The following is a 22,296-nucleotide window of genomic DNA, read 5'->3' on the forward strand; positions in this document are numbered from 1 at the left end:
AGGAATTACAATCTTCTGCGAGTCTTTTTTAATAAATGCCTAACAGTATGCCCTATGTTGTTATTTAACATTTCTGATGCGTCTCCCCCCCAACGATGCCCTGGGGGGATGTTTCCACATACCAAAATATCTGGCAACTAATAACTTTTGATCATTATTCCTGAAACTAGAGTCACTGATAGAGATGAGGAAGGAGGAAGTCAAATGACCCAGATAGTTTGTCAGGCCTGCCGTAGCCATGCAGCTGCAGGAAGAAGCACAACATTACATTTAAGTACCCTAAGTACAAGCTGGTTGGGTACATAACCAAAGGTCAAGTTCACCAAGCATTGAGCTTTTAATCTATAGATCTGTAAACACACAGACATGAATTAAACATAATATCAAACATAATAATTATGTAACGATATTAAATAATCATGGATCCAGTCACACACAATTTGAGAGGACCTGTGTTTTCATGCTATACTTTTTGGGTCATTAAAGGAGAATTTCAGACTAGATCTTTCATCTTTCTTTCTTTCTTTCTTTCTTTCTTTCTTTCTTTCTTTCTTTCTTTCTTTCTTTCTGTCTTTCTTTCTTTCTTTCTTTCTTTCTTTCTTTTCTTTTTCTTTTTATTACCTTTAGTTGGTGTTCTTCTAGGCTTTTCCCAAAAAGTCGTACGTACGTTCATTCATAGAACACACATAGCAAACAACAGCTGAATAAGTGAAACAAAGTACCATGCCTGAAAGGGATGGGGTTATATAAAATGCCATGCTTACGTGTAATCTTTGATCTACACAGGCAGGCACAGTTTTGACAGACATATTGATTACACATCGAGAAAGAGATCTTTGTCTTCCTCATACCAGGTAAACATTTGATCTTATCTCCCTTGAGCACCGGTTGTTCTCTGCTTTCCAAGTAAATGTCTTGTTCCACTGCCAAATTCAAATATTCAAGATGTTTGCTGTGCGCGTGTGTGAGTGTATAAAACACCATAGTGGATCGTATTCTCTCTCAGTAAACCATGAGTCTCTCTTCAGTAGCAGTGGTGTTGCTGTTGCTCTGCGGAGCCCAGCATGCAGGAGCCTCGCAGTTTCAAGGAACTGTCATCACCTATGACCCAAAGGACACGCACGCAGATGGAACTATGACGGTAGGTACAGGTCAAGATTATTATAGTTAATTCTAACTAAATAATGAAAACGAAAAAAAGGTAACAATGTGACTTACAAAGTACAAAGAATGTAACTATATTGATAAAACAAACTAAAATCATTGAGAACACGTCCTTACTTAAGACTAATTATTTCAAACATAATTTCTTTACCAATGTTAGGTTTTAGTTTTAGTAACTTTACCAAACAGAGACATGATGAAAGTCATGTAATGTATAACCTTTATATCCTTATCTTCTAATTCCAGGTGGTTTTGCGCTATAAGACAGCCTTCGCATCATGCTCAAGTTCAGACATATGGGAGTGTTATCATGGGTCCTGTGGCAGTGATACCCTGCGGGGACCCTACACGGTGCAGGCAACCGCAGACTGGTGTCAACGAGAAGGAATCATGACTCGACGGGTTCCCATCAATGCTACCTTCCAGTTGGTGTGAGTGAAGAGAGATTCACTATTACACAACAAACAAAAACAATGAGACTTTAAATAGTATTTTCATGTTTCCCCCCCTTTTTTCCCCTATATATTCTTTTTATAATCACATGTCCAAAATAGGGATAGTAAATTGATGACTTTAATAAAATAACATTATATACTGTATGTATATATATATATATGTATATGTATATATATATATATATATATATATATATATATATATATATATATATATATATATAATATATATAAATATATATATTTAGATATATATATTCATAATCAATATAGTTTGATTAACTGTTGCACCCTATGTGTTTTTCCTTTACAATGTATTTATTTATTTTTGTTTCTCAATTGCTTCATCTGACATAATGTGCAAACAATTATGACAGAAATACCAAACCACTTAATAATAATAATAATAATCTCATCTCACACAGGTTACGAGGTAGTGCCTGGGAGAGTAACAGAAATAACATTGGGAACTGGCTTGCTTATGTGTGGGTGAACCTCGGGACCAGATCAGACACTGGGAAAGCCAACAGGTCTCCTCAGACCACCATCATACCTTCACTACGGTAACATAACACACTTCTCTTTTGTTCTTATACTCATTACTAACATCATCATCAACATCATAATTCTATAAGTCAGCAAATCTGTCTGTTCTTGGTCAGACTACTGTAGGCTTGACTCAGGCATGCAGAGTAGGGGTGTGTGCACGCACACGCAACACACACGCATTGCACACATGCCAATTTAAATATTTTGTTTATACATAAGGTATAGTTATGTATTTATAATACATTGTACTAGATACTTCTACGAAAAACAAGTGAAAAATAAACTAATTATATAATCTCACTCTGTCTCTTATTTTCGTTCTGTTTCTGTCTCTCAGAGTTCCTTCTAACTGTGGGAGAAGCTTCAACCTGTTAGCATTTGACCCAGATGGAGACCGGGTTAAATGTTATCCTAGTGCTACTCTTCCTTCTGTTCTCAGCATATCATATACCGTGAGTTGATAAATAAGAACATAGATCACATCATACTGATGCAAACATGTATTTTCTACTATAATCATGATTACTGTCATAATTAGTCTGTACTGTTTTTCTCTACACCTCTTAAACATGTGACCCATTATTTCTCCTGGTTTGTTTTTGTACTCTTCCTGTCCTGTGTTCTTTCTCCCTTCTTTCAGAATTGCATTTTGTCATTTGCTGCCACCAGCAGCAGTAATGCGGGTACCTACGTTGTCCAGTTGCGTATGTTTGACTATCCCAACCAGTCCATCACCGTCACAAACACTGGAGGATCTCAGTCCACTCGCACTACCGGCCACTATCTCTCCCATATAACTCTACAGTTTGCTGTCGACGGTACACAGTTAAACCCTTAGTTCATCTAAAAACTGACCCCTAGTGGTCTATTTTCTTAGGGGTTCCTGGCAACTCAACCAGTTAATATGCTAATAAAGTGAATGGATAATCAAAGTAAATCAATAATCTAACATATTAAAACGTAAAGCTGTTAAATTGTTTATATTTCCCCTTTGTGTTCAGTGTATGGATCAGTACCCAGCTGTACAGAGGGACGGTATCTACCCAGGTTCCTGCCTCCCACCCCGGCTAACAGAGCACGGCTCTACACCCATGTTGGACACAGACTGGAAATCACCATCAACACACAGGCAACACAGGCCACGTGAGTAAAAGACAACAAGACTGAGGCCCTCCACTCCAGTACAGTAAAAAGTAGCATTCAGCCTAGAACTACACAGCACAGTGTTTTCCGTAACATAACATTCCTTTAAAGTGATTTTTTTTGCCCTGTGGTGTTAATGTATCAGATGTGTGTTTTGTCCTTGTCCATGTGTAAAGGGGTTCTGCACATCTGCCTTACAGAATGAAGTCATTTAGTTGGTGTTTTGTTGTCCTGTGGTGTCCCTTCTAAAGGTCTGAAAAAGTAAATTAAAACGTTTGAACCATGTTCTCTTCTCTGGTGGTGTTGTAGGGTCTCACAGCTGTTGTTCAGTGGACCCCACAACATGATCCTGACTGTACCAGCACAGGGACAGTTCATCCTGAGATGGACAGCATCACAGTCAGAGGTTGGAGAACATCACCCTGTCTGCTTTGTTGCTCAGACCAACAGGTCAGCTTTATTTAAATGATCTTCCTTTCTGTCTGTCTGTCTGTCTGTCTGTCTGTCTGTCTGTCTGTCTGTCTGTCTGTCCATTTTACTTTTCCTATTGTCTTAGACTTATAGAGTATTATTTTCTGTGTCATTAGATCAGTTACAATATTACAGAGCATGATGATAAAAGCAACGTGTTATTTGTAGTAACACGTAGTAAGCAGAGATCTTACCATATCATTGGCTGGATAAAGAAAAAAAATCACCACTGAGAAAATGTATTGATTGAAGACTTTATTAGAAGTTTGCATAGAAAAAAGTACGGTTACGGTACAGTTTCATGACGGTACAGTTCACTGGTACAAAGTCAACTAAAAGGAGATCCTAGCAAAGCACTTGACTTATTTACACTGGAAACCATTGAAGTATCTCATATAATATTGAATGACAGACGGATAGAACACAGTACTATGCAGTACATATGCTCAGGAGAAAAATAAATGAATACATGAATAAATAAATAGAAAATGTTAACTGAAATGTTTTGTAAACTCTAATCTTCATAGTGTTGTACCAGTAAACAAAGTATTATGTTTACTATAGTTCATGTTTGTTCTGTTTGCTGTTTGGGGGGGGGGGGGGTCAAGCTATTACGTCACTTCTTTTTAATAACTAAAATTTGTTTGTTTTCACAGTGCGGACAAATATCAGTCGGAGCTTCGCTGTGTCATCGTCTCTGTCTCAAATGGTGGGTGAAACGTAACACCTGTTTACTACTGCATCATATTTCAAATTCAGAAATCTGAGGAAGTGGTTTGATGAGTTGTGTCATTTTTGTTATCTCCACCTGCAACACCTACAACCATGGCCCCCACTACCACAGAACGACTGTCTCGTAAGTCTAACAAAATGATGATACTAAATCTAAAACAAATGAACAACCTATGTGGGTTATACTATTATCATCATGATCTTCTGGAAACCTTTCATTTCAGTGAAAGCCAATGTAATTTGCGATGAGACTGCCATGACAGTAGAGGTGAACAAATCCTCATTCCGGGGACTTGAAGGACATCTGCGACTCAATGATCCAAGCAACGTAGCCTGCAGCCTGGAAAGCCAACAAAACAGCACTCACATCATAGCAGTGATCCCCCTCAGTGGCTGTGGGACTGAGATTGAGGTAACAAAGTCATACCTGGATGCTAGTTGGTCACATCTGTTCTACTTTACACCTTTGTGCATTTACTAAAGGTTAGTTTTACACATAGTTATGTAATGGGGCTGTGGTACTAGAGAGTTGTGTTATATGTATTGTTCTGTTGCACTGCCTCTTTAAGGAATGTGATCTGTCTGTCTGTCTGTCTGTCTGTCTGTCTGTCTGTCTGTCTGTCTGTCTTCCTGCATGCCAGCATGCCAACCTGTCAGACATGCACACGCGTGCGCGCGCACACACACACACACACACACACACACACACACACACACACACACACACACACACACACACACACACACACACACACACACACACACACACACACACACACACACACACACACACACACACAGACAAAGAGAGAGAGAGAGAGAGAGAGAGAGAGAGAGAGAGAGAGAGTGAGAGAAAACTAGAGAAACTACAATGCTTATGCAATCAGGCTGCAAACAGACTCCAGTGTTCAACGTTGGTATCACTTTAATCCAAGTTGTTAGTTCATAACTACTGGATCAGACTAAACTCTTATAACTACTGGGTTAGACTGAAGTCTTATCTTCATAACTACTGGGTCAGACTAAACTCTTATAATTACTGGGTTAGACTAAACTCTTATCTTCAGAACTACTGGGTCAGACTAAACTCTTATCTTCACTGGGTCAGAATAAACTCTTACCGTCAGAACTACTGGGTTAGACTAAACTCTTACCTTCAGAACGACTGGGTCAGACTAAACTCCTATCTTCATAACCACTGGGTTAGACTAAACTAAAATCTCCTGCGTACAGGAGGATGACGAGAACCTCATCTTCAAAAATGCCATCACCACCGTTGACAACACCAGTGACGTCATCACCCGCACGCACCTGTTGGAGGTGGAGGTCTACTGCCAGTACCCCAAGACTGGCAACGTGACCCTGAGTTACAGCGTCCACAGAAACAACGTCACGGTCCAGGAGAAGGGCTTCGGTACGTTCACCTACCAGTTTGAGTTCTTTCACAGCCGGAGTTTCACCTCCATGATGGACCCCCGCTCCTATCCACTGGAGTACGACGTAGGGGACAAGATCTACATGGAGATAGAGGCCTCGTCTTCACTCATTAACACCGAACTGTTTGTGGTGTCCTGCAGAGCTGCGCCGTACGACAACCCCAGCTACCAACCAGCCTACTCCATCATAGAACATGGGTGAGTGCAGTTTACAACACAGCACACACGCATGCACACGCTTTAGTCTTTTTTTAAGCCATATTTAAGCTGTTTCAATAGGGGGGAGTGGAGATCATAGCCTGGTTATTTCTGGGTCTGAACAGCCTAGGAACCTCTGATTTAGGTTATTGTTATTATAGTATTAATGATATTTGAGCTTCCAGTTGAGTAAGTTACAAGCCAGGGGGAATACCACGTAACAGAATACAGCAACATTGTCACACAATGAATTCATTACTGCTTTAAATAATTTCTCTCACATAAATGCCTGCTTTTGTGTGTTCTAAACTGCACAAAAAATGTTATGTTTATGTAATTATACAATTATACTATTTGTTTTTTGTGAGAATATACACCACACTCTCTTAGCATCAATAGGTGTTTTGTTCTTGTTTCCAACCAGGTGTACCGTGGACCACACTGTTGAAGTTCTTTCACCACGCCATGAGAGACATTTCCAGTTTTCAATGGAGGCCTTCAAATTCATAGGATCACATGATCAGGTAAACAGGGTTTTTTGTATTTTTTTTTTTTTTAATGTTTCGGGGCTTTTGCCTTTAGTAGACTGACAGGAAATGGGGAGAGATGGGGAGTGACGCGCAGCGACATCTGGTCGGGCTCGGGAATCGAACCAGCGACCCGCTGCAGGCTACACAGAGCCTATGTGGTATGCGGCTGGAATAGTGGACAGGGAACTGTTTAGCTCCAGTGATGGTTCAATTATTTCCACAAAGAAACAAGGTTTTAAACTGTGTTTGTCTCAGGTGTACATCAGCTGTTCTGTTATGCTGTGTGAAGCCGGGAACCCCAACGCCAGATGTTCCAAGGGATGCATCAACTCCACTCAGTCTGGAGCCAACCATCGACGGAAGAGAGAGGCTGTCATTCAAACTGCAAGGCACTACATTTCCCAGGGTCCCCTGCGCTTGAGAAGGTCGTCTGAGATCACAGGTGACTCTGAAACCTTTCTCAAGTCTGTGAAAAAAAGTCAAAACGATGTCTCCCCGGGACTCAAACTAGTGAAGATCTACAAGCTCACAACACGTCGCCATGTAACATGTTGTGAGCTTGTAGATCGGCTATTTTCACTACTTCTTAAAAGTATTTTAAATGGGATTATTTATAAAATAAAAATACAAAACATAATATGACGAATTTTGATTTTTGGGGGGGACTTTTTTGAAAATCTTTTGAAATAAACAAAATGTAGGAACGAAAGGGGTATTTACTCACAACCAATACATATTGGTCTGCGACCCACATGGGTCCTGACCCACTGTTGTTCTATTATGCATGATCTCACAGTGTTGTTGTTGTTGTTGTTGTGGTTTTCCCTCAGCTACCAGCCTGAACCTGAACCTGAACCTGGTCTTCGTGGCTGGATGTCTTCTCACAGTGGTCGCCATGATCTGTGCAGTGGCCATCTACAAGGTCCAGAAGACGACAAGGGTGAAATATGAGCTGCTGCCATCTACTGAAGGTTAAGGCAGCAATGTGTGTGGTGTCTGACAAGCATAACGACTTCAGCTACACCGCCCCCTTCTGGTGGACCTCTAGTGTTGCCTCCGCACTATAGGGCCGCTGGGCAATTAACCCAACATAATATGTTTGGTTAATGTTCAATATATTATGTTGAAACAGATATATTGAACCAATTTATAACCACTTATAACCCATTAATCAAGGTGATGGGAAGATTGCAGATGCAAAAGTTTCTTTTTTTCCCTTTTTTTTTTTTGGTTAGACTGTGTGTTCTTCTGTATACTATAGACCAGTCGTTCCCAAACTGTTTTTATGATGTGGGTGGAACCATGAGATAAAGTGGTACTAAAATTGGCTTGAATGGATTGACTCTACATGGTTCTCATCGTGGTACCATGCTAATCTTCTCTGTATCGTTAACATTTTAGCCCAAAGACAGTGCCCCGTCGCCAACAAAGAGCATTTTGGTATTGCATCTGAAATGGCTTGGAATTAGAGACAGACAGATCATGAAATTTAAATATCCGAGTGGTTGTTTAGACTAAAACCTTATAAAACCGTATTATGGACCAATATTTATACAAAATATATATTTTTGAAAAGCATGGTGGGGGTGGGGGGGGGGATCATCTGAAACATAATTTTATACAATGTGTAGTGGGAGTCCCTGCTTCATCTCTATAGGCTCTATAGGAGATGATGCAAGAAGAAGGAAAAAGAAACCAAAAAAAAAAACAAGAAGGCCCCTGATATAGAGGGTCTTACTCAAGATGTGAACCCTATTTGACTGGGCAATGAACCTGAGTGACATTTGACATAACGCATACATTATATTTGAGCAATGATCTGTAATAATGTAGAAACCTATAACTACTAATATATACTGTCTCTTTTTTCTAACTCTGATGATTTAATAAAAAAAAAGTGCTGAGCCCTCGTGGCAGGGCTCAGGTGAATGTTCAAATAAATTACCAAAGCATGCTTCTCTGTTTGTGACACTTTATTGGTACATTTTGTGTGACTGGGAATTCATGTTATAAGCATAACCATACATTTCAATATGCATGTATACTGCTGAACATAGAGAAAATGCATCCGTAGGAGACATTGCAACGCACTGCGAACTTGTAGATTGGCTATTTTTAAATGGCTGGCATATAGGGTTGAAGTGGTTAATGTATGTGTTGTAATAATTATCAACATCTACAGTAAAGTAGCTTAACTCAAGTTTTAAAATAATTGTAGTGGAGTAAAAGTACAATATTAGCCTCTAAGATGCAATGGAGTTGAAGTAAACATATTGAAAATTGGAAATAGTAAAGTAAATAATAATAATACTAATATTCAAAGAGCTTTATTGGCATGAGAAAACATAATTTAACTCATCCTTGCCATGAGTGTGCAAACACAATCATAATAAATCATAATATGTAAAATTCACAAACAATCAGGCTTCTAATTCAAGTAAGAAAGATCATTCTATCTAGACAGAGCATCCTGAATCACTTTTTGACAACATATAGTGTTGCATGGCTTCTTTTACTCGACAGGTCCTTGCTGGTAGCATGACTTTGTGATGACATGGGAAACCAGCCCTGTCCACTTCTTTAGTACATTGAATGAATGAATGAATGAATGAATAGTTTTATTTCGATAATCAGTGAGACATTACAAGTCATTTTTGTTTTCGTTTCTCTTTTTTTTAACCTTAACATTAAATGCACACTGTGGGGCAGCAGTGTTTTAAAAAACAGTTTGGTATGTTTGGTACCATGTTTGATGTTTACCTGGAATTTGTAGCCCACAGAAGCACCAAATAGTTTCTGATTAGACGTTGCTAAGCCAGGAAAGGCAAGAAGCGCACCACCTTGTAGTGTACATGCACTGCGGCGCAGTAGCTCAGCTAACAACACTGTAGTGTAGAGCTCAAGACCCTGGTGTTAGGTAGGAGAGTGGGGAGGGTTCCAGGAGTCCCGAGCTGGTGTTGGCTAGAGTCTGGACCACACTCTCGCATCGCATCGCAGACGTTGATACCAGGCCTGGAATTTGGACATTTTAGAGGCAAGGCCACTTGGCCTCCTTTGTGCCTCTGGCACAAAGACCAAATACCAGGGCAGGAAGGCCATCAAATAGAACAAGATTTTAGTCCATTGAAAGAATTTGTTGAATTTAAGGTTTAGGGATGATAATCTGCGGTGAAATAGATAAATGATGGTATTTTCAATCTGATCCATGCTCACCATCAAAGATACTGGATTGGTTTAAGATGGGGACTCGGGGGTGTTAAGACTTCAGAATCTCAACAAAAGACACTGGTGTCTACATGACAAGAAAGAGACAGAGGATTAAATGATACAGTCAGCTTTAGGGCATTAAGGCCACTGTGGCCTCAGGTCATTGGTTTGGGGGGCACAAGGCCAAACTAAGGGGCAACGGCGGCCATGGCCTTCATGGCCTCCATGAAATTCCTGCCCTGGTTGATACATTACTGATCGTGCACTTTTTAGTTGCTCTTGGTGGATGAGGGTCAGAGAACTGTAACCTATACTCTTAACATTATAGGTTATAGGCTCTCTCTCTCTCTCTCTCTCTCTCTCTCTCTATCTCTCTCTCTCTCTCTCTCTCCAAATCTAAAGTGACAAAAACAAGGAAACAGCTAGGCCGATTATCCATGTTTTACTTTTAACCTCTTGAACCCCAGGAGTCCGCCTAAAATGTATGCCCAAATTGGAACCGTTGTGGACACAAAACTACAATGATTGTGGCTACTCTTGACCCACCAAATGTCAGCTAACCCCTGAGAATTCACAAATGCAGTGTAAAACATCACATTTCTCTTACCAAATTGTCCTGCTGTGATCACTTACCTGGGAAAAGAATCAAAAGATGATTGAAAAAGACCTCCGCCTATGGAAAATTTGCATTCTGAATAGTGAATGAGCCTCAAGACCTTATTGAAAACATATATAGTGAATTGAGAAATTGTCCACCAAGGTGTCATCAATTGATAGGCAAAAGTGTTATGAATATATTCCAAACTATGTAAACTCTACAGATGTTTTAGTGAGAGTAGTGCTGTAATATTAGTAGTGTAGACGTTGAGTGAGTAATGATAAAAACAAGTAACAATATAGCTGCAAGCAGCGATAAAGTGTCCAAGGCATAAAAAGCAGGAAAGCAAAAAGGCATCAAGGGAAAGCAAAGAAGAATATCAAAGAAAAACTAGAAGCAGTGTTCTTCCGAACAGGACTCCGGCAGGTCAGGTAGGTTTCTTTTGGCCTAGTGGTGACTCTATAATAGGCCAAAGTGAAAAGGGTGAGGGAAAACGTCTACGCAGTCTCAAAGCTACCAGCAACAGACTGCAAAAGAGCTTCTTTCCACGAACAGTCAGGCACATGAACGAACTGTCAAAAACGAGAAAGATCCAGGGAAAAAGAAATCGCTAGCACCCACCCCCCCACCCAGCCCCCAACCCCTTACGTTCCCTCCTTGTGAAGTTGAATTGCACCTACTGTACATACCCCTTACGTTCCCTCCTTGTGAAGTTGAATTGCACCTACTGTACATAAATGCATACTGTGAAGTTGAATATATTAATCTGTTGCACATAGAACACTCTGTGAAGATGTCTACAAAAGTTAAGTAAGTACAGTAAGCAACTACTGGAAAAATATGCTGTTGGCGTATAGAATATGCCAAACTTTTTGCACATGTACATCTGAGGATGCTCTTTTCTTTTCCTGTTGCTCTTTTTGCCTTTAGCACTCCTTTTTAGATTATTATTATTATTATTTTTAGATGTGGTTTGCTGTTATTATATTGTTTTTTTGATATACGACTGCATTGACTGAAGGATGCCAAACAAAAACAAATTTTACACTTATGTACCTGTACAAAAGACGTAACAATGAAGTACAACCTTGAACCTTGAACCTTGTTTGGTTACCTGCTATGAGAGGGATTCTGGTGCCTGTAGTTTCCAGGACCACCTCCAGGGGGCAGTGTTTTGCCGTGGGTTCCCTCAGGATGACACCTCGTCTCCGTCGTAGACAGTCCATCTTGTTGCCACGGTAACTGACGCACAGCTCAGACAGCTCGCTGGGGAGGATGGGAGAGAAGGCCAGGCAATGCTGCTGGAGTCTGGACCCTGTCTGGGGGCAAACGTTACAAGGTACATACCGTACATTTACTACAGTAAATGTATTTCTTTCTTTCTATTGTATGACAAATTTCAATTTGAAATCAAATTATTTCAAGTTTGATAACAAGTTTTACATCCAGACCCAAGGCATGGCCATGGGTTCAACCTTTGCACCCAATTATGCAAACTTATTCATGGGTCACTGGGAATCCAAGTTCATTCAGAACAGGACTGCCTCCTCCCTCCTAAATAAGGTGATTTTTTTGAAAGGATACATTGACGACATATGGTATTTGTTGGTTCAGAAGGCGAACTGGTTGAGTTCAGGCAGTATATTAACAACACACATCCCCCCCCCCCCCAAAAAAAGGTACAATAGTCTTGATCCCAAGCTATTAAAAATATCATTACCAAACATTGGAATATTTTGAAATGTGATCCTCATTTGAAAAATATAGCTATGTCACCACCAAGGTTTTGCTTTACGAGAGGAAGGAACATTAGAGACTCTGTGGTTACATCACTTTATAGATCACCAGGTACCAGCTCCAACTGGCTGAGGGAAGAGTTGTGTGGCATCCACCCATGTGGTAGATGCACTCACTCACTGCTCAAACACCTCAACCACTAAATATATATATATTTTTTTTTTATCACCCACACACAGGACAGGAATACAAAATTAAAAGCTTTATCAACTGTAATAACACCCATGTGTTATAAACCATGATATGTATCGCGGCATGTTCCAAATCAGACAACGAGAGACACCTTCCACTGCTAATCCTATAATTTTGTGGATCCTGCCGCTTCGTGTCTCATCTCTGCCCCCTTGTGGACAGATACATTTATTGCTGATCCTTCTGTCTCTGTCTCACATCAAATACCTGTCATTATCAAATAGAATTCCTTCACATCACTTACATAATGATCGCACTGCTGTTGTCACTAATCACATTATATCTCCTCAGTCTTCTAGCAGTTTTCCTATCCCAAACTCTGACTCTCCACTCACTAAAGTCGGTTTTAAGACTAGAAAAGTTCTTGGAATAATTCATTTTAATATCAGAAGTCTCAAGTTGAACTATATTAAACCTTTGGTGCAACAGAGTCTGTTGGGTCTGTTGAACAAACACATTCTCACCCCTAACTAGTCATTATCTGCAGGTCTGTCAGTAGCCCTAAACGTCTGACTTTGCAGACCATAGACTGTAGTTGCAGACCCAAAACGCCAGATATTGCCTTTTCTGGTCCTTTCCTCCTCCAAACAGGACGCATGCGCAAAGGAACATAATAAGAAACATAATATATAAAAAGTGTTTTGTCTCAGATCCAATTTAAAAATGTAACTTCTGTTAAATGTTGGTCACAGTTAAGACAAATGTGAAAGGATGACTTGGCAAAAAGCATTTATTTATCCACAGCAATGGATTACCCAGCATGCACCGCGCATATGCTGGCCAATAGAGTGGCTGGCTTGATGTTGATATTTTATCAAATGTCCTACAGTTGTGTTTTATGAAACCCTCATCTCTTGACTCTGTGTAAAAATAAGGCGATTTTATGCTTTCCAAGGATGTGCAATGCAAGGACCAACGTTATATTTTGAGTGAATAAAGTAAGCAAAACGATAATATGTTATTTATTATTTTGAAGACTGACGTCACAGGGCCAGCATCACGCAGTGGGAGAGTATTTTTTGCAGGTCTTTCAGTCCGAGTGTATAAAAAAAGCAACTGGGTTAAGGTGGAGAGAGCCAATCACAATCTTCCACGGCCTTAACCCAGTTGCATTTGTCCTACAGTTGACTGAATGACCTGCTGTTTCGTCTTCCGCTCTGTGTGTGGACTGTGGAGGATTGTTTACATCAGGAACAAGAAGCGTGGTGGATTTATGAACGATTCCTGGGTATAAGTCCATTCAGGTAAGATACAATTACGGGGGTTTATGTTGTTACATGTCAGGATGTGTAGTCTGTAATCTGTATGCTTATCTTTGCGACTCACTTAAAGGGACATTCCACCATGATAGATTCATTAAAAACACCCATTATTATTTTTCTGTTGACTCATATTACCCTCCTATGTGAGCAGGCCGTTTTTTTCCTCATTTATTTTTAATAATTATTTGGGAAAAAAGAAAAAAAAAAGAAACAATAATTATTAAACATCTCCCCCAGCCAGGGAGCTGAGAGAGATGAAGCAGGGACCCCTTAACTGAGAGAGATGAAGCAGGGACCCCTTAACTGAGAGAGATGAAGCAGGGACCCCTTAACTGAGAGAGAGATGAAGCAGGGACCCCTTAGCTGAGAGAGATGAAGCAGGGACCCCTTAACTGAGAGAGAGATGAAGCAGGGACCCCTTAGCTGAGAGAGAGATGAAGCAGGGACCCCTTAACTGAGAGAGATGAAGCAGGGACCCCTTAACTGAGAGAGAGATGAAGCAGGGACCCCTTAGCTGAGAGAGAGATGAAGCAGGGACCCCTTAACTGAGAGAGATGAAGCAGGGACCCCTTAACTGAGAGAGAGATGAAGCAGGGACCCCTTAGCTGAGAGAGAGATGAAGCAGGGACCCCTTAGCAGAGAGAGAGATGAAGCAGGGACCCCTTAACTGAGAGAGATGAAGCAGGGACCCCTTAGCTGAGAGAGAGATGAAGCAGGGACCCCTTAACTGAGAGAGATGAAGCATGGACCACTTAGCTGAGAGAGAGATGAAGCAGGGACCCCCTAGCTGAAAGACAGATGAAGCAGGGACCCCTTAGCTGAGAGAGAGATGAAGCAGGGACCCCTTAACTGAGAGAGATGAAGCAGGGACCCCTTAGCTGAGAGAGAGATGAAGCAGGGACCCCCTAGCTGAGAGAGAGATGAAGCAGGGACCCCTTAACTGAGAGAGATGAAGCAGGGACCCCCTAGCTGAAAGACAGATGAAGCAGGGACCCCTTAACTGAGAGAGATGAATCAGGGACCCCTTAGCTGAGAGAGATGAAGCAGGGACCCCTTAGCTGAGAGAGTGAGATGAAGCAGGGACCCCTTAGCTGAGAGAGAGATGAAGCAGGGACCCCTTAGCTGAGAGAGAGATGAAGCAGGGACCCCTTAACTGAGAGAGATGAAGCAGGGACCCCTTAGCTGAGAGAGAGATGAAGCAGGGACCCCTTAGCTGAGAGAGAGATGAAGCAGGGACCCCCTAGCTGAAAGACAGATGAAGCAAGGACCCCTTAGCTGAGACAGATGAAGCAGGGACCCCTTAGCTGACAGAGAGGGACCCTTAGCTGAGAGATTAAGCAGCTTTGTCTCTCTCTCTCTCTCAGCTAAGGGGTCCCCCTATTAAAGCTAAGGGGTCCCTCCTTGAATGCTTTGTTGTCAGTATTAAAGTGATAGGTAAAGCCGCTGTTCTTTACTTCAACAGGGGGTCCGGGGGTCCCCAGAGTTACTACAGGGGGGTCTTCCAAATCTTTGAGTGATAGAAACTTTTGTTTATTAACCACTTGAACCCTAGCGTCCATATTCTGAGAAATCTAGCCAAAAATAGCAGATCTCCTATTTTAGGCAGAGAGATGAATAGGGGAAAAGAGCAGACTAAGTACAGAGTGAAAGGTCAAGTTTATTAATATTGACAGTTCAAGTGGTTAAATATCTGAAAACACAAATTGACATGAAAATACACTGATGATTGTGCTGTCAAACAATGAAACTATATGGAATCTAATCAATCTATGAACAGGTTGTGGGGGTCCCTGCTTCAATCTCTCTCAACTAATGGGTCCTTGGCCTGAAAACGTTGTTTAATCTGTCAATTATTTAAGCAATTAATCAGATTGTGGCATTTGTTTAGCTATTACCTTATACATTCTGATTAAAGAATAGCTACACATTTGTCAGGCTAAATGGTAACCGTGTTCTTTTCAAATAGGTAATTTAAAAATAAATATTCAAGTCATATTTTTAGCAGGGTTCCCACGGTCATGAAATTACTGGAAATATTTTGAAACAGTCCTGGAAGGTCCAGGAGAAATAGCTATGCATTCTTTGAATATTAGAGGCAGAAATTGTGAAAATAGCCGATCTTCATGCTCACAACGTTGCGAGGTGTTGTGAGCATGTAGATCTGCTATTTTCACAATAGAACAGTGTTATACAAAATTTCTCAACTCTTTAGTGCTCGTCAGGGTGCCGGGTCCCCAGTAAAAACATGATTATTTCGGGGGTCACGGCCTGAAAAGGTTGAGAACCACTGGCATACACTACCTGTCTTTGGGCATTGTGCATAGGAGTAAGCAACATGTTATTGAGCTGAATTATTGTTATATAGTCCTGTATATTGGGTTAAATATTCTGGAAAAGTTTGGGAAATTAATTGGAAAACATTTGTGGGAACCCTGAGTAATGTGTGTGTGTGTGTGTGTGTGTGTGTGTGTTTGTGTTTGTACTGTCTTACTACCAGCGGGGCATCCTGGCCTACCAGTTCAAAGAAAGGCCCAAGAACATTCGCTTCATCGACGAGGAAGATGCAGGCTGCCACGGCGCCCCAGCCCCACAGACCAGCTACGTCACCATCATCCCAGCCAACCCCATAAGCACCAGGTAGGCCTGTCACAATTATTACCAGGGTTCCCATGGTCATGAAATTCCTGGAAATATTTTGAGATTAGAATCATATTTTTCCAGTACTGGAAAAGTTTTGGAATTGATCAAGGCTCCTGGAAGGCCCTGGAAAAAATAGCTATGCATTGTCTTTGGTTATTGATTTGGTTAATACCTCTGAAATGACAAATTAAACATGGGCCAAATTGTCAAATATTAGAGGCAATTTAACCCTAACCCTAACCCTAACCCTAATTGTGAAAATAGCCGATCTACATGCTCACAACGTCTCGCAACGCAGTTTTGGAAATTAATTGATAAAAAGCTGTGGGAACCCTGTTTTAGTTCTTTAGCACGGTATTAATAGAAATTCCAGCGATTATGTGCCGATTTGATTACGATTACTAAACTAGTAAGACGCCTCAGGGCGACAATTCTTGGCCATCTGGCCAGTGATGTATATCGGACCAGTTACCCATATACTATATGGAGATCCATGTACTGTATATAGTACGTCCCTTTTATGCCCATACATGGAGATCCCTGTCTGAACCAGCCGCACATAATATGGGCTGTCTTCCTCCACATATGGGCAATTCCATTATGCAGTTCTGTTAGATATGGGCTTAATCAGGAATCTCCATATGGACTTTTACATAGGTGATGTCACCGGATGTATCAAGGGAACCAACCCATATGTAAAAATGTGTACACACACACGTCTACACGGAGATAAGCTGTGACATTTCTCATGGCAACCTTAAGTCGCAATTAGTTGGGGCACTCCAAATTTACACAAACTCTGTTTTTCTCCACAGATGAAGCCCAAACATGCCAGGAAGGTCAACGTTGCGGCTGACTCTGAAGCCTTGTGGATTGCCACAGTGACCTCCGAGAGAGCAGCATGGATCTGTCTACAGCAGGAGCAGCATGTGCGACCACTGGCCACATCATCACCGCCTGTCCCCCGTTGAGACACCTGTCCCCCGTTGAGACACAATGTGCTATTCGCCACATTGGAGCACTTTTGGACTGAACTCTTTACATTTGGATTTGGTGGACAGATTTGTGGAGTATTTATCTGCAACTGCCTGAGGACAATGAAACAAAATGGACTTCCAGGAGCTGCTCACCAGCTTCTACCGGAATGGAGAGCACCTCCCACGGTCACCAGCCCATTCGCCTATAACTTATTCGCCTTAACAGATTTGGTCCTTTCGCCTGGCTCTTTCGCCGTGCATGGAGGAGAGTCTTTTCACGGCCGTTGAAGAGCCATTTCGCCTAAATGTTCAAGGGTCCGTCTTTTTTATCCATTTTGCCTGGCTGCCACGCTGTGGGCAGACAGACAGACAGGTAGACAGACAGACAGACAGACAGAATTTGGCACAGAGCAGAGGAGCACGAACCAGACACAGAACGTTTGTGCTTGCACCCACCAGAACAATTTTGCTGCATATCCTATCCTATATATCTTACAAACCTTCTTCACCATAATAAAGCAGCAGTAGTAGGCTATCTTCCAAATCAAATTGTATGATGTATATATCAGGAGGACATCATGTCATGACTCATGACCTTGCGCAGCAGTGCACGTATCAATTAATTAATTATTTAGACACTGATTCCAAAGCTCTAATCTGTATGTCTGCTCAATTCTGCTGTAAACATAATGTTGGCCTTCGTTCCATTTTGGGGGCTGGGCGGCCAACAAAGTAAATCGTCACTGTCGGGCAGAAACCTTGTATCTCCAAGTTTCAAATGTGTACATTTTTTCGCAAAGCCCTGCTTCATCAAACAAGGCTGTCGCACAAAAGTAGTGAAAACAGCCGATCTACAAGCACACAACGCCTCTTTAATTACTTTATTAAATGATAAATACAAAACAAACGGTTTTCCACCCGACAACGACAAATTATAACTCAAGTAATTGGCCCACTGGCTTGTCACTTGTCATGATCTGAAATGGCAAATCTTTGAGTAGCAGCAGCGCTATGGAGAGAGATCTCTCTCTATAGCGCGCAATTAGGGCCTCTCCAACTATTTTTCCCGGGCTGAATCAGGGGCCCAGCACGTCCCTGGTTCTCAACCTGTGGGTCAGTACTCTGTTAACTGTTACTCTTGTTGCATCGAGGGCAGACGTTTTGAAAATGGTGCATTATCTTGTGGAAGAATACATGGAAAATATATGGAAAGATACAATAACACGATATATTTCCAAGCTGTATCACAATACACAATCTTATCACGATTCTTTCTCATGTTGGTTTTTATGTTTATCTTTCAAGTTACTTAACAGTCAACCTCCTACAAGATAACAAAAAATAAAAGGGAAAAAGGATGAGGTTTGACAACTACTGATTTAGACGAAATTGCTAATTCTCTGTATTAACAATTCAACATGCATTGTATCACGATATATACTGTATATAATATATCTGAAGAGGCGTATCAACGATATGTATCACCAAATCGCCCACCCCTACTGTTAAAGCCAAATTGACATTATTGTTTATTTATATTTGATTGAAATGCATGGTCTGGCCTTGCCAATTGTCTTTGTAAGCTTCAGGTGGTTGTTATGGTAACGCCTGCTGTCAATCAAATTGTTGCCGTCATCTGTCAATCACTGTTGGTTTTCGACCGTGTTTACCGTGTTATGCTGTGCTGGTGCTTTTGTTTTAAGATCTTTTGCATGTTACTGTTTTTGTATCAATAAATGATTTTTCATATCCAACTTAATATCTACTCTCTGGACTTACTAACCACACACTACATGCGTGTATGTTTTATGCTTGTTGCCCGCAGTAGGGCTTATTGGTAAGCCGTGAGTCAGATGATAAACCTTTGTGCTGTATACAGTATGTCTGCTTTACAGTAACAATTAGTGTGCTATTACATAGTAATAATGCAGTGATACAACTAAGCAGTTAAAATTAGCCAAAAATAGCAGATCTACAAGCTCACAACGCCTCGCGCTGCGAGGCCGTGTGAGTTTGTAGATCGGCTATATTCGGCAAAGAGTTTCGTGTCGTGGAGAAAAAGAGCAGACCAAGTACAGAGTGAAAGGTCAAGTTTATTAAGTATTGACGGTTCAAGTGGTTACAGTAAATACTCTGATGATTTTGCTGTCAAACAATGGAACTATGGAATCACTGAAAAGGTTATAGGGGTCCCTGCTTCATTTCTCTCTCAACTAAAGGGTCCTTGGCCTGAACACATTGAAGACCCCTGCTGTAGAGCTCTGTAGACCCTGATATTAGATAGGTGATAGTGGAGGGTTTAGCTAACAACACTGTAGAGCTCTGTAGACCCTGATGTTAGATAGGAGGGTGTGGAGTCTATGGTTATCATTCACTAGGTTATCATTCACCATCGTCGGCAGGTTAATATTCACCAGTGTCAGCAGTTAATCATTCACCAGCGTCGGCAGGTTAGCATTCACCAGCCTCGGACTAATGGGACATCGGACTAATAACATTAAAAAACGCAGCACGCCCCATCTACTGTATCTGTTAATAGACTGAATGTCTGTCTGTCCGCCGTCTGTCTGCACTGATACTAAACAGTGTCACCACCATGGTAATAGCCGCATAGTACTGGAAAAATATGATTCTAATCTCAAAATATTTCCAGGAATTTCATGACCGTGGGAACCCTGGTAATAATTGTGACAGGCCTACCTGGTGCTTATGGGGTTGGCTGGGATGATGGTGACGTAGCTGGTCTGTGGGGCTGGGGCGCCGTGGCAGCCTGCAACTTCCTCGTCGATGAAGCGAATGTTCTTGGGCCTTTCTTTGAACTGGTAGGCCAGGATGCCCCGCTGGTAGTAATACACACACACACACACACACACACACACACACACACACACACACACACACACACACTCTCACACACACACACACACACACACACACACACACACACACACACACACACACACACACACACACACACACACACACACATTACTCAGGGTTCCCACAAATGTTTTCCAATTAATTTCCCAAACTTTTCCAGAATATTTAACCCAATATACAGGACTATATAACAATAATTCAGCTCAATAACATGTTGCTTACTCCTATGCACAATGCCCAAAGACAGGTAGTGTATGCCAGTGGTTCTCAACCTTTTCAGGCCGTGACCCCCGAAATAATCATGTTTTTACTGGGGACCCGGCACCCTGACGAGCACTAAAGAGTTGAGAAATTTTGTATAACACTGTTCTATTGTGAAAATAGCAGATCTACATGCTCACAACGGCTCGCAACGTTGTGAGCATGAAGATCGGCTATTTTCACAATTTCTGCCTCTAATATTCAAAGAATGCATAGCTATTTCTCCTGGACCTTCCAGGACTGTTTCAAAATATTTCCAGTAATTTCATGACCGTGGGAACCCTGCTAAAAATATGACTTGAATATTTATTTTTAAATTACCTATTTGAAAAGAACACGGTTACCATTTAGCCTGACAAATGTGTAGCTATTCTTTAATCAGAATGTATAAGGTAATAGCTAAACAAATGCCACAATCTGATTAATTGCTTAAATAATTGACAGATTAAACAACGTTTTCAGGCCAAGGACCCATTAGTTGAGAGAGATTGAAGCAGGGACCCCCACAACCTGTTCATAGATTGATTAGATTCCATATAGTTTCATTGTTTGACAGCACAATCATCAGTGTATTTTCATGTCAATTTGTGTTTTCAGATATTTAACCACTTGAACTGTCAATATTAATAAACTTGACCTTTCACTCTGTACTTAGTCTGCTCTTTTCCCCTATTCACCAAAGCTCTCTGCCTAAAATAGGAGATCTGCTATTTTTGGCTAGATTTCTCAGAATATGGACGCTAGGGTTCAAGTGGTTAATAAACAAAAGTTTCTATCACTCAAAGATTTGGAAGACCCCCCTGTAGTAACTCTGGGGACCCCCGGACCCCCTGTTGAAGTAAAGAACAGCGGCTTTACCTATCACTTTAATACTGACAACAAAGCATTCAAGGCATGCTAAGGGGGTCCCTGCTTGCTTCATCCCTCTCTCAGCTAAGGGGTCCCTGCTTCAGCAGGGACCCCTTAGCTTTAATAGGGGGACCCCTTAGCTGAGAGAGAGAGAGAGAGAGACAAAGCTGCTTAATCTCTCAGCTAAGGGTCCCTCTCTGTCAGCTAAGGGGTCCCTGCTTCATCTGTCTCAGCTAAGGGGTCCTTGCTTCATCTGTCTTTCAGCTAGGGGGTCCCTGCTTCATCTCTCTCTCAGCTAAGGGGTCCCTGCTTCATCTCTCTCTCAGCTAAGGGGTCCTTGCTTCATCTGTCTTTCAGCTAGGGGGTCCCTGCTTCATCTCTCTCTCAGCTAAGGGGTCCCTGCTTCATCTCTCTCTCAGCTAAGGGGTCCCTGCTTCATCTCTCTCAGTTAAGGGGTCCCTGCTTCATCTCTCTCTCAGCTAAGGGGTCCCTGCTTCATCTCTCTCTCAGCTAAGGGGTCCCTGCTTCATCTCACTCTCTCAGCTAAGGGGTCCCTGCTTCATCTCTCTCAGCTAAGGGGTCCCTGATTCATCTCTCTCAGTTAAGGGGTCCCTGCTTCATCTCTCTCAGTTAAGGGGTCCCTGCTTCATCTCTCTCTCTCAGCTAGGGGGTCCCTGCTTCATCTCTCTCTCAGCTAAGGGGTCCCTGCTTCATCTCTCTCAGTTAAGGGGTCCCTGCTTCATCTCTCTCTCAGCTAAGGGGTCCCTGCTTCATCTCTCTCTCAGCTAAGGGGTCCCTGCTTCATCTCTCTCTCAGTTAAGGGGTCCCTGCTTCATCTCTCTCAGTTAAGGGGTCCCTGCTTCATCTCTCTCTCAGCTAAGGGGTCCCTGCTTCATCTCTCTCTCAGTTAAGGGGTCCCTGCTTCATCTCTCTCAGTTAAGGGGTCCCTGCTTCA

General features: G+C 41.7%; 1 protein-coding gene across 1 annotated transcript in view; it reads left to right on the forward strand.

The window, feature by feature from the left end:
- Window positions 1–4,770: 4,770 nt before the first annotated feature.
- Window positions 4,771–22,296, forward strand: part of LOC308288069 (ZP domain-containing protein-like) — a gene marked incomplete at both ends in the record, with an annotated part of 43,950 nt that continues 26,424 nt past the window's right edge. Inside the window, one exon of the mRNA XM_080729412.1 lies at window positions 4,771–4,926. Within this exon, the coding sequence (XP_080585538.1) occupies window positions 4,771–4,926 (156 nt within the window). The remainder of the gene's footprint in view (window positions 4,927–22,296) is intronic.

This window comes from Nannobrachium achirus (genome assembly GCF_963921795.1).
Source record: "Nannobrachium achirus genome assembly, chromosome: 7".
NCBI lineage: Eukaryota > Metazoa > Chordata > Actinopteri > Myctophiformes > Myctophidae > Nannobrachium > Nannobrachium achirus.